The following is a 13,285-nucleotide window of genomic DNA, read 5'->3' on the forward strand; positions in this document are numbered from 1 at the left end:
CTAGACCGACGCGCGACATGTTTGATCCTGCCCTCGTCGCTCGCCCCGGCAAAAGCAAGCGTCAAGGTCGAAAGATCAAAAAGAACTAAAGGATCGCGGCACCTTTTCACTTACTCCAAACGAATTTACCGATCACGCCACTTTTTCACTTACTAGACCGACGCGCGACATGTTTGATCCTGCCCTCGTCGCTCGCTCCGGCAAAAACAAGCGTCAAGGTCGAAAGATCAAACAGAACTCGATACGCAATTGATTTGATTAACTGTTTAAAAAGTGTATATTTCAATAAAGTAATGAAATATTAGAAAAAAATTGATTTCGAAACATTAAAAAGTGTAATGATTTTTTTTAATTCTGAAAAAACGCTGCTTCCCCGAAATCAAAGAATGAGCTTCAAGGTTCTTAAGTGATTTTAATTGAATCATACAGACATGTAGCTTGGGATTGCATAATCTGGTTCTGCTACTTTCCCTCGAATAGCGGTTTCCCGAATGTCGTTCTCCCAACGCCAGTTCTCAGAATGCTAATTCTCCGAAAACCCCGTTTCCCTGAAAAGCTCAGTTCTCCGAAAAGTTCTAACACTCAAAATTGTCATAAACTTTTGCATTCCAAGGTGGTGAACAATATGTGTTTTGGCAATATGTTTTTTTTCTTTGGTAGCTTATCGATCTTCCTAATTCAATACTATATCACTACCCGAGCAGAAGCAAAGTTCTGACCATTAAATCGAGATATTGATTTGATTGACATAAGAGATAAAAGATCTGAAGAAAATATCTAAATTTTATTCCTGGAAGTTCTGAGCCATAGCTAAATTTGATGTTGGAAGATCTAAGGAATGGCTCGCTGATATTGGTAAGATCTTATAAAATCTAAATATGATATGTTAATAGTATTCTAGGAGTAAATTTTAAATATTATTTTCAGATCTTTTATCTCTTATATCTTTCAAGTTAATATCACTTTTTATGTCCATTTCAAAAAATTTGCTATTACTTAGCTCTTATTAATGTATTCGAATCCTCTGAGCAGAATCTCAATAGAGAAACTTAAAAGTAGATGGAGTACAGTGTACCTTTTAATTCCGCTCCTAAATGCTTATCTTTGACAGATACGCGTATTTCGACTACCACTTGCAGTCTTCTTAAGTGTCAGTTACTCTTATTACTTAGCTTTTTTCGCCTGCTCGGGTAAAGACTATTAGCACTTTTTTGAGCTGCATTGCTTTACAAGGGAACGGTTCATTCGGGGAAAAGGCTTCGGAGAAACGGGCCATTCGGGGAACTGGAATTCGAGGAAAAGTAGCACAATCGCATGATCTGTGTCTTTTAAAATTGTCCCTTTTTGTTTTTTAAATGTCCCGTTTTTATCTGGTTGGCTTATGGTCAGCCTAGCCTAAATTGTCTGATTTGAGCAAATTTCAACCCATATAGACCGTTTCATGTGTGGGAATATTTAGCAAACCGTGGTAATAAATATCCGCAGAATCTTCTGCTTCCCCGTTGAATTTTATTCACTTGCAAAGATGCGGTAGTTACGCTTCCCACATATATTTTCTTAGTCGTTAACCCATACCTGGTCCCTTTTATACGGTTCAAGAAACATTACCAGCGCTACAAATTATGCTTGCCAAATGGCTTTCATTCGTGAATCTGGACCAAGTTGAGGAAAAATATAGTACGGAACAGACAATCTGGTACAGGTAGACAGTACCATTTCTCTCCCGTTGTTAGCAGGAGCTACCGGTTGGAAAATACATAATTAATTGAATGAAATTTTCATTCGTGTGCTTCTAACATTCTAACATGATTTTTCTACGGCAAGTATTTGCCATATACTGTTCTTCTTACTGGATTACAAAGGTTTCTCGTTTTACTCGTGTGTGTTTGTAATGTATTGCAAGCGAGGATGCTGTAGGGGAAAAGCACCAATTTTTGGACCCAGCACTAATTTTTGACCCATCCATACGATTTTGGCCTACTTTGTATGGAAATCCGAAAATTGGCACCGAATTCTTGTAGGTCGAAAATTAGTGCTTTTCTCCTACAGTGAAATAAGATTTCTCTTGGCAGAGAAACTTTCCGTTCACCATCAGCAACACTTGATGTTTTACTTAACCTTCGGACTGTCGCGCTGTTGTACTTTGTACAACAGTTGTGATTTATATGCTATCATTTTGTAACAAAGATACCTATCGACACCAAACCAAAATGTATTCCTCAAGAATCTTCTTAAGAATAATACTCGACAGTTTTTATTCACAGTGTGACCCTTTATATTGCGGTAAAATCAACAAATGTACATGAAAGTCGCATAATAATGAACGCACTATGTACGCTTCGAGTAAACCACAGTTTTAAATCGGTATATCTCAAAATCCAGATAATATAGAAACTTGGGGTCTTTAGTAAATTTGATCTGGAGGTGCAGCGCTATCTGATGGTACCTCATTTAATTAGGAATTTGACCACTAGGTGGCACTAGTGGGCATGGAACATTTACTTTTGTTTTGCAAATATTTCAGGATCCTAATCATTTAGAAGGATGGCATCTTCGGCAAAGTTGTTAAGTAAGTTAAGGACAATCATTGTTCGAGCTAGTTGATTCAAAATTTTGCCACTAGGCGGCGCTAGTGTGAATGAAACTTTTCTTTGCAGATATCTCAGGAGCCTGACCACTTAGAAAGATAGTGTCTTCGGCAAAGTAGTTCAGTAGCTCGAGAGCTATCATTATTTGAGCCAAGAAATAGGATATTTTGCCACCAGGCAGTGCTATTGAGCATTAAATTTTGTTTTGTGGATACTGCAGGATCTTGAGTTTTTAGACAGGCACCTTCAGCAAAGTTGTTTAGAAGCTCAGAAACTATCATTATTTTACAAAATCTCGAACTTTAAGGATCAAACAAAGAAATAAATTGAGCTACTGAGCAACTCTGCCGAAGACGCCATCTTTCTAAGTGATCAGGCTCCTGAGATATTTGCGAAATAAATGTTTTAAGCTCACTAGCGCCGCCTGGTGGCAAAATTTTGAATCAACTAGCTCTAACAATGATAGTCCATAAGTTACTGAACAACTTTGCCGAAGACGCCATCTTTCTAAGTGATCAGGATCCTGAGATCTGCGAAACAAAAGTTTCATGCTCACTAGCGCCGCCTAGTGGCAAAATCCCGAATTACTTGGCTAAAATAATGATAGCCCTTGAGCTACTGAACAACTTTGTCGAAGACGTTATCTTTCTAAGTGGTCAGAATCTTGGGATATTCGCAAAACTAAGGGTGTTGTACAAAGTACAACGCGCGACTACTCGCGTTACAAAAATTCGCGCGACGACCGAAAGGTTAACCCCTCTACCGGCAACTTCATTTTTTACCGCTAAAAAAATATTCAAATTGCGATAACTTTTATGTTTCTCGATATTTTTGCACCATTTTTCCGCAAGATCTCAAAGCACTCTTCTTACGTTAATGAAAACATCATTCTATAGTCCACATTCCCAACATAAAGTATGTAATTATATTTTATTTCAGGCGGGTTTGTTAATATTTCTGTTTCATAATCATATAGATTTTGTTAATATATCTGTAAGGATGAATGGAAGCCATAACTCAAATTTTCAAGAGCGCAAAACTAGAGAACTAAAATTCTCAAGATTTGTGCTATTGAAAATTTGAGGTTCGATTAATCTTGAAAATAGCTTCAAAGGTGGTAAAACGACTCAAGTTTTGTGCTGTTGTAGTTGACAGTCTTGGGAAGGAAGAAAAATCCATCTGTTTATATTTACAACCATTGTCTCGATGCGTCAATAAAATCCATATTTTTTTGTTATTTCTTACTGTAGAAAAAAAATCATTCCGGTTAAGAAAGAACACATACGCAATACACCCGATTCTGTTTTTGCACGGGGGATGCGTACCGTGCAAAAAAAAAGTTTTCAGTTCAAAATTTTAAAAACCGTGCAAAACAAGTAATACCGTTTCTCGACGTTTCATGCAAAAATAAGGTTTTGGCGAAAAAAAATGTATGGAAACCTTTTTTGCACGGCCGTGTAAAAAAAATCCGTGCAAAAACAGATTCGGGTGTACTTAACTAAATTTGAGAAAGTATATGCCGTTCATAACAGATTCGCGTGATCAAAAACCATGTTATAAAGGTCAAGAGCTATTAATCTGAGTACCATTGATTTACAGCTCAGTTTTGATAAAAAAAGTGATCGAAACAAATACACTGTAACCTCAATTTACGAACTAGATTGGGGGTGCGTAAATTGACTCAGTGCGTAAACGAGGGAGCTTAGTTCGGTTTTGCCTTTTGGAGTCTACTTGTATGAAAAAAAATTATATTATTTAGAGAAATTATGCTCATTTAGCATCATTAACATATTATTGATATACTGGGTTCTTAATCAGGGTAGAATGTGTACAAGTTAAAATCTTCCAAGAACTCTTTGGAGTTTGGGCATATGATTCAACATGAGTTAACGGAGATCAATTTATCATTTCTATGTAGAAGAACGTCTCACAATACTAGACCCTAGAAGATTGTTATATTTTGAAAAAGAGTTTGTATTCTCAGATCCGAGTTTGGTAACTAAGTGAGTACAACAGGAGTTCTAGTTTGTCCAAAAACTTCCTGGAATATGTACCTGCAATGTACTGGCTAAATACGATCCTTTGATTTTTTTTGTTATGGCCTTATCTATTCATAGCAGTCAAGTGAGTATTGTTAAAATCTTTACCGATATCTTAAGTTCTCCAAGGACTTCATTTAATTCATCGGAATATTTTATTTGTTTATACGGATGTTTTTGGTCCTCCAAGGACTCCATAGAATATAGGCCTTGGGATCTACGAACGTAATAAGTGCTAGGAGGTTAATTTTCAAATACTCCAAAGGCCCCTAACCATTCATGTGAGTAAACGGTGTAATGTAATAATTCCAAGGATTCCATAGAATATAGGCCATAGGATCTACGACCGTAATAAGTGATCAGAGGTTAGCAGGCATTGCAGAATCCGCTCTCATTTGATTTTGAAGCACGATTAAAACAAGCGAAGAAAAACATCCCATCTGTTGCGGTCTAGTATCGGCATTGTATCGCAAGTTGTAACAAGTCTGATAAATAGGAGCAGCGAACGAGAGCCCCAAAGAGTGCGCGATGACAAAATCCATTTTTCTCGCTTGTTTTCCGTTGGGAGTAGGTGTTTTATTTTACTGATACGATAAACAATTCCCGAGCTTCCGACAGCAATAGTGTCCCCCAGGTTTGGAGCATATAATATGGGTCAGTCTCCATTCATTTAAGTCATCGGTATATTTTATTGGTTTGTACGGATGTTTTTGCTTCTCCAAGGACTCCATTGAATATAGGCCTTGGGATTTATGACCGTATTGAATGATTAGAAGTTAGTTTTCAAATACTCCAAAGGCTCCCAATCATTCCTGTGAGTAAACGGTGTATTGTATTAATGTGTGCGGATGTTCTTGGTCTTCCAAGATCTCTATTGTATATAGGCATTTAAATCTATAAGCGTAACCAATCATCAATAGATAGTTTTCAATATTTCAAAGGCCTCGTACTTACTATATTAGCGAACAAAGTATTGTATTGAGTTGTGTCAATGTTTTTGAACTACCAAGGACTCCACGAAATACAGGCCTAAGTTTCTACAAACGCAAGTGGTTGTATATTGATGATACTTATACATAGCATAGAATCTTCATATAAGCAAACGGATCAATGCACTAATCTGTACTGATGTTCTTGAGTTTACTTCATGAAAAAGTGACGTCAAATAAATTTGCGTAAAAACAGAGTTCGTTAATTGAGGGTTTAGTGAATTAGATCATAAAATGGCGTCAGACATCGATTTTCGTCAATCGCTTGTCGTGCCTGTTCAATATTTTTGGAATATAGTATGGAATATTGTAACGGTTTTTCTTGAATTCCAAAATGGCGTTGCACATCGAATTTGGTTATCCCTTCGTCGTGCCAGTTCCGAAAATACCCATATTGCATGGGTTTCCAACGATTTTCCCAAACCAGAGGTGGCCATATTGGATTCCAAAATATGTTGGACATCGATTTTCGTCATCCCCTCGACGTGCACTGTTCGCCGAACAGCCCCTCGTAGCGGACAACCCTGAGGAGAGCTGTCGTGAGCAGTGCTGGGAATGGTAATAGTCATGGGGCAGGACACTAGATCCAGTATTAAAATATTAATATTTATTTATGATATTAATATTAATATTGAGAATATTATCAAGCATGCATGGAGTTTTGCTGTTTGCCTTTTGCCGGAGTTGCCAAGGCAAATTGATTATTTATATGAAAAAACAAGTTGTGTTCATTTATAGTTCGGCTCAGATCCATTTGGTCGTGATATTATGATAAGTGAATGGATCAGAAGTGCCTTTTAGCCAAAATAAAAGAAAAGAAAACATATTCCTGAAGCATAATATGTGTTGGAGTAATATCAGAATCTATACCTGACAGGTCTCTGCAGACTAGGATATTTCCCATACTACCACTAATAAATTCAGTGATTAGAACATCCTCACCTCCATTCTCTATATTGAGCAAAATATATGAGAAATACAACATAGACCACACTGTTTGTCTGGCTACACAGAAAAAAATCCGTTCTCGTATCCGTGAACAGCAGGCGTGAACTCGTCAACAACAAAAATACACCGTGAACTAGATCATGTATACGAGACCAATCATGGTAGTTCACGGTGTATTTTTGACAGTTCACGTTTTCCAGAACACTTTTTTGAGCGTGTAGAAAGAAACTGGCACCTTGCACGATGCATTACATTCGGTGAAGCTTCATTGTCATCAATGCCCCACATCTTTCTAAGATTTTCGGGCCATTCCGCAACTCGATTCCGATACAATTTGTTTCCTGCGGTATGTCAGATCCGCAAGACATACAATCCACGATCCCTAGCCGCTTGTACATAAGCCCCCTACATTGACTTAAATTCAAGATACTTCTGTCAAATGTCTTTAGGAAAATCGTGGTTATCTCGATGATATCATAAAAATAATATATATTAATCCGTATTAACGGATCTTAATACCAATATTAATGAGTGTCTTACCCCATGGTAATAGTAGTAGGCTTGAATATTCGCGAAAATCACGTGGCTCTTCCAGTACAGTAGTTTAAAAACGTGAATCTCATCAAGTAGCCTCTGTTGGGTGCACGAATTTCCTAAATCATGAGTGTCATTGAAAGCTCTAAATGCGGGAAATGCAGCGGGAAATAGAACATTTTTCTACAGTAATTTTTTGCCCTTAGCAACGGGTGTTTTGCAATTTTCAAGGCTCTTTGCCTACAGTAGCGATAGGTGTGAGTTTCACTGGCTTCGCTGAGTGTGATTGGCTTTGCTTGGCTACTGTAGAGTGAATTTCTGATTTTTTCCCAACCCTGGTCGTGAACCACTACCTGTGACAGAAGAATAGCTAGGCTAGACTGTCAAAACGGATGACGAGCAAAATATTAAAATCAACAAACGGTGATAATTGGATTGAACTAAAATTACAGTGTATTGAAATTATAGAATTATTATTGATAGCAGAGGTAAATTAAAGTTATATACTTAAATCTAGAATAAAACTTATGAACTATCTACAGGTTACATTAAAACTTATAAAATACTGTTGTGGACTAGATAAAACGGTAGTACGGAGACTAAAATGTAAGTTGAATGAATTTGCACACAAAACCTATCCTAAAATAAAACCGTTGTTTTTAGCTTTAAGCTGATCATACCTAAATTGAAGGGACTGATTATTACTGGAAGAACTCCAATCAACTCTATCGCAATATGCACGTTCCAAAAATACCCATATTGCATGGGTTTCCAACGGTTTTCCCCAACTGGTGGTCAATCCATTACATAATTTTCCACATAATTGCCTAAACTCAATTTACGCACTGCGTAAAAAAAGTGAGGTAAATTGAGTTGACTTCGTAAAAAAAAGTTACTTAAATTGAGGTGGCGTAAAAAATGACTTCGTAAATTGAGGTTTAAGTGTAGTTTCGATTAGAATTTAAACTCCCTTGCACATATACTGCCCTCCTACGCCTACTTGTCCCATGTTCTATGTAATCCTTATGGACCGCGGGACAAATATGCGTAGAACAGCAGTATAGTAGCGTTCTTGTACCTATAGTACTTCTAAGAGAAACTATTAAACTAAATAAAAGAAGAATTGAAAACTTTTTCACGCAAGCGAAAGCTTTTGATCTATTATTCTTAGCCAAATTTATAAATGTTTTGTGAAATACAATTTGGAATTGTGTTTTGCTTGCGCCGTAAATCTTGTACTTCTATAGGTGCACGTGTTTGCTCATGCGATATTAAATACAAACATATCATTTTTCGTAACTTTCATATTTTTTTCTACAAAACCAAGATAAAAAGTTCAACACAGACATATAACTGAATTATTACTGCTAGAATTCTGATCAATCTTTTCTGGTGAAAAACCAGGAACAGTGTATGGCTACAAACAAGAAAATTTCTGCCGCTCTATCGTACCAATGCACAATGTTTGTCTTCCGGCCATTCGTGGCCGCAGATGTGGTCTTATAGCTTTCATAAAAGATGTCTTTCCGGTTCTTTTACTCTCTTTTGCAGCCTTACGATAGTCGACAGCTGATGGTGACGGTGTTTGTTTGTTTATGGGGTGCGAGATTGTCGGGATATCTGCTCTATCGAATTGTGAAAATCGGACGCGACAAACAGTTCGAGGACAATCGGAGGAATGTCATACGATTTGCAGTGTTCTGGACGTTTCAGGTATGTAAATTATTGTTTTTTTAAATTACATGGTACATTCATTAAACATATATTCGCCATATCTGTATTTTTAAAAAGTTACATTTTTACATTGTTAAGTTAATATTGCTGATTGTCTTCAAATCTTGAATATTTTGATTATAACCAGTTGATTGTATCCAAGTCATTAACGTAGACAGGATTCCCTTCAGGAAAAGGTGAGGGTTAGGCAGCATTTTTTTACACCCCTCTCCCTCATCTTAGCCTATTTTCTTATACCTAATAGATGGTTCGTCACAAAATGTTTTTTTTTTTTTCACTAGTTCGTTTATTTGGGGCTCAAATGCGTGTAACGCTTTACGGAGCCGAAGTTCATTTTTTGTACTATTTACAATTTATTTACTTTTTCATTACCAAAGTTAGTATGGGATGGAGCCAGGGTACTCGTGGCAACTCGAGGTTAATGGTCACAATTTTGAAAGGGAAGGACATGGTAAGGATTGGGTTTAGGGTTCTCTGCAGCTCATCCGGGAGGTATAGCGTGGTAGCTCTATTATCGTGTCATGGCGTTGGTAACAATTTCTTGCCGGTATTCGTCTGCCGGATGGCCAGGATCCTCAATCCAACACAAAAGGGACAACACAGAGAAAAAAAAAAAACTGGAGAAGAGAACACAAGAGAATTAAACTTTTATACAAGACAAGCGAAGGAAATCGTAAATTGCGACCATATAAGTGAAATCGCGGGTGCCCAACACATCTCTAACTGGAACATAGGGTTGTCTACCTCGGGCCGCAAGGGTATCCAAAAGTTGCGCTCTGGAGGCGTCCATATCCGGGCACTGCCAAACTACGTGATCGATGTCATCATAACCGGAACCACACCTATTACAAATATTGCTCAGCGCGAGGTTAATCCTGTGTAGATGTGCATCTAGCGAGTAATGGTTGGACATAAGTCTTGACATCACGCGAATGAAATCTCGACTTATGTCCAAACCTTTCCACCAGGCTCGCAAGGAAACTCTAGGAATTATGGAATGTAACCACCGTCCCAGTTGGCCATTTAGCCAATCGCTTTGCCAACCGCGAAGAGAATTTTGACGTACTAAATGAAAAAATTCATCGTGTGAAATTCGTCTATCATAAATCTCACCTTCCTCAGCGCCCACCTTTGCGAGAGAGTCCGCCTTCTCATTGCCATAAATTAAGCAATGTGAGGGGACCCATACAAAGGTAATCTTATATGATCTTTCGACCAGTGCACACATCTGCTCTCTTATTTTTGTAAGAAAGTAAGATGCATGCTTTACAGGTTTCATCGATCGAAGTGCCTCAATAGAACTGAGGCTATCCGAGAAGATGAAGAAGTGGTCTGCGGGCATGTTTGAGATCATCCCCAAAGCGAAGTTGATTGCTGCCAGCTCAGCAACATAAACCGTGCAAGGTTCCTGAAGTTTTCGGAAGGCGGAAGAGTTTTCATTGAAGACACCGAAGCCAGTGGATCCATTTATACGGGACCCGTCAGTGAAATATCTCCTGTAGGAATCGACATTCTGGTACTTTGCGTTAAAAATACGTGGGATAGTAATACATCGAAGTTGATCTGGAATTCCATGAATAGCTTGTTTCATGGACAGATCATATTCAACAGAGGAACTGTCATTGGTGAAGCGTACACGTGGAGGGTTATAACATGGAAGGCTAATGTCAGATGACATGTAGTAGAGATAAACTCTCATGAATTTTGACTGAGCATTCGGTTTTAGCAATTCTTCGAAATTTTCGATAACGAGTGTGTTGCTCACTCCACACTTAATCAGTATTCTTAGCGAGAGCTCCCAGAATCGGTTCTGTAGCGGTAAAACCCCTGCCAGAACCTCTAGGCTCGCATTATGTGTTGAGTGCATACACCCTAAGGCGATACGCAAACAACGATATTGAATTCGTTCCAATTTAATCAGGTGGCAGTTTGCTGCTGAGAGAAAACAGAAAGAGCCATACTCTAGAACAGAGAGAATGGTTGTTTTATAGAGTTTTATGAGGTCTTCTGGGTGAGCACCCCACCATGTTCCGGTAATTGTTCGTAGAAAATTGATCCTTTGTTGGCATTTTTCCGTTAAATGCCTAATATGGGTTCGCCAAGTGCCTTTTGAATCAAACCAGACCCCAAGGTATTTTGAAGTCAAAGACTGGTCGATGTCTGTTCCCAAAAGCTTAAGCTTCAGTTGGGCAGGATTCCGCTTCCTAGAAAATACAACCAGTTGAGTTTTTTGCGGAGCAAACTCGATCCCTAAGTTTCTAGCCCAAGTGGATAGATTATCAAGGGAATTTTGCAATGGTCTTTGCAGGATTTCCGCTCGTGGACCCTTCATAGAGACCACAGCATCATCTGCAAGTTGTCTAAGCGTGCATGGTTCTTCCAAACAGTTGTCAATATCTTTAACATAAAAATTATAAAGCAAGGGACTTAGACATGAGCCTTGGGGAAGACCCATATAGCTAATTCTGGAAGTTGTCAGTTGACCGAGAGTGAAACTCATGTGTTTTTCTGACAACAAATTGTACAAGAAATTATTCAACATTCCAGGTAGTCCACTATTGTGCAGGCTTTCTGACAATATTTCTATGGAAACTGAATCAAAAGCGCCCTTAATGTCCAAGAAAACCGAAGCCAATTGCTCCTTGTCAGCAAAGGCTAGTTGAATATCTGATGAAAGCAACGCTAGACAATCGTTTGTTCCTTTGCCCTTGCGAAAGCCAAATTGTGTACTGGAAAGCATGTTGTTTGATTCGACCCAGTGATCGAGTCGGGATAGGATCATTTTTTCTAACAATTTCCTTAAACATGATAACATAGCGATCGGGCGGTACGAATTATGATCAGACGCTGGTTTCCCAGGCTTTTGAATAGCTATTACTTTGACCTGTCTCCATTCAGGTGGAACAATGTTGTGTTCCATGAATGAGTTGAACAGGTCAAGCAACCGTCTTTTAGCGATATCAGGGAGATTTTTAAGAAGATTGAACTTAATCATATCGCGTCCCGGAGAGGAGTTGTTTGATGAAAGAAGAGCCATAGAAAATTCCAGCATAGTGAATGGTCTATCCAAAGAATCGTCTCTTGGAGTTTCCCAAAAAGGCGGATGAGCTGGTACTGAGTCTGGACAGACCTTTTTTGCGAAGTTGAATATCCAACGATTGGAGTATTCGTCACTCTCATTTGAGGATGAGCGGTTTCGCATGTTGCGAGCCACTCTCCAAAGCGTCGTCATTGAAGTTTCTCGTGAGAGGCCATCGATGAAACGTCGCCAATAGCTACGCTTCTTCGCTTTAATAAGATTCTTCAGTCTTTTTTCGAGCTTCGAGTACTCTAAATAAAGTTCTGAGGTACCATATCTACGAAAAGCTTTGAAGGCATTAGATTTTTCTCGATACAACTGAGTGCATTCATCATCCCAACCAGGTGTGGCTGGTCGTCTTTTGAAGGATGCACTTGGAACTCGTTGCTTTTGGGATTCTAATGCACTTTTATAAATCAATTCTGTTAGGAATCGATACTCATCCAACGGTGGGAGAGTGTTGAATGATTCGATACCAAAAGTTACCGCTGATGCAAATTTTTGCCAATCGATATTCCTAGTGAGGTCAAAAGGAACCTGAATTGACTGTTCTGACCTTTCACAATTAGTTCTGATAGAGGTTATTATGGGCAAGTGATCACTACCATGGGGATCATCGATAACCTTCCACATGCAATCGAATGATAGTGAGCTTGATCCTAAAGACAGGTCAAGACGGCTTTCTTTGCCGTCGGATGAAATACGTGTCACTTCACCTGTGTTAAAAATGTTCAAGTTGAAATCGTCGCATAAGTCATAAAAAATAGCCGCTCTATAATCGTCATAAGATTCGCCCCATCCAGTACCATGTGAGTTCATATCACCCAGTATTAAAACTGGAGATGAGAGCATGGAGACTGCATTCCAAAGATGACGGCGGTTTATTGAAACTCTTGGAGGAATATAAACAGAAGCTACGCAAAGATCTTTACCCTTTACGTTTATTTGGCAAGCAACGATTTCTATGCCTGGATGAGTCGGGATGGGGATTCTGTAGAATGAATGGCACTTTTTGATCCCTAAAAGCACACCCCCGTAATTATCATCTCGATCCTGGCGTATAATGTTAAAATCGTAGAAGTTAAGATTATCTTCAGAAGAAAGCCATGTTTCACAAAGTGCAAATATATCACAATCGGAATTGTGAAGCAAAAACTTAAATGTGTCTAATTTAGGTTTTAGACTATGACAGTTCCACTGTAGCACAGTGATCATATCTTGTACCTCACTTGATGAATTAGCCATCGAAAGATATGACCGAAGCAAGGAGGGGCCACGAGATAGTCAATTCCCTGAGATATTCTTCTATTGCGGGGAGAAAAAGGTCGAGTATGCCTCTGAATGAGTCTGAAACTCCGAGAGCATTACATATGC

At 38.6% G+C, this 13,285-nt stretch overlaps 1 protein-coding gene across 3 annotated transcripts in view; it reads left to right on the plus strand.

Annotated features, from left to right (window-relative positions):
• The window catches only part of LOC5576985, a 109,148-nt gene that overhangs the window by 60,089 nt on the left and 35,774 nt on the right, over nt 1–13,285 (plus strand). For all 3 annotated transcript variants that reach the window (XM_021843887.1, XM_001663036.2, XM_021843886.1), the window contains exon 3: nt 8,650–8,811. In XM_021843887.1, the coding sequence (XP_021699579.1) occupies nt 8,650–8,811 (162 nt within the window). The remainder of the gene's footprint in view (nt 1–8,649; nt 8,812–13,285) is intronic.

The sequence above is a fragment of the Aedes aegypti genome, chromosome 2, assembly GCF_002204515.2.
Source record: "Aedes aegypti strain LVP_AGWG chromosome 2, AaegL5.0 Primary Assembly, whole genome shotgun sequence".
Taxonomy (NCBI): domain Eukaryota; kingdom Metazoa; phylum Arthropoda; class Insecta; order Diptera; family Culicidae; genus Aedes; species Aedes aegypti.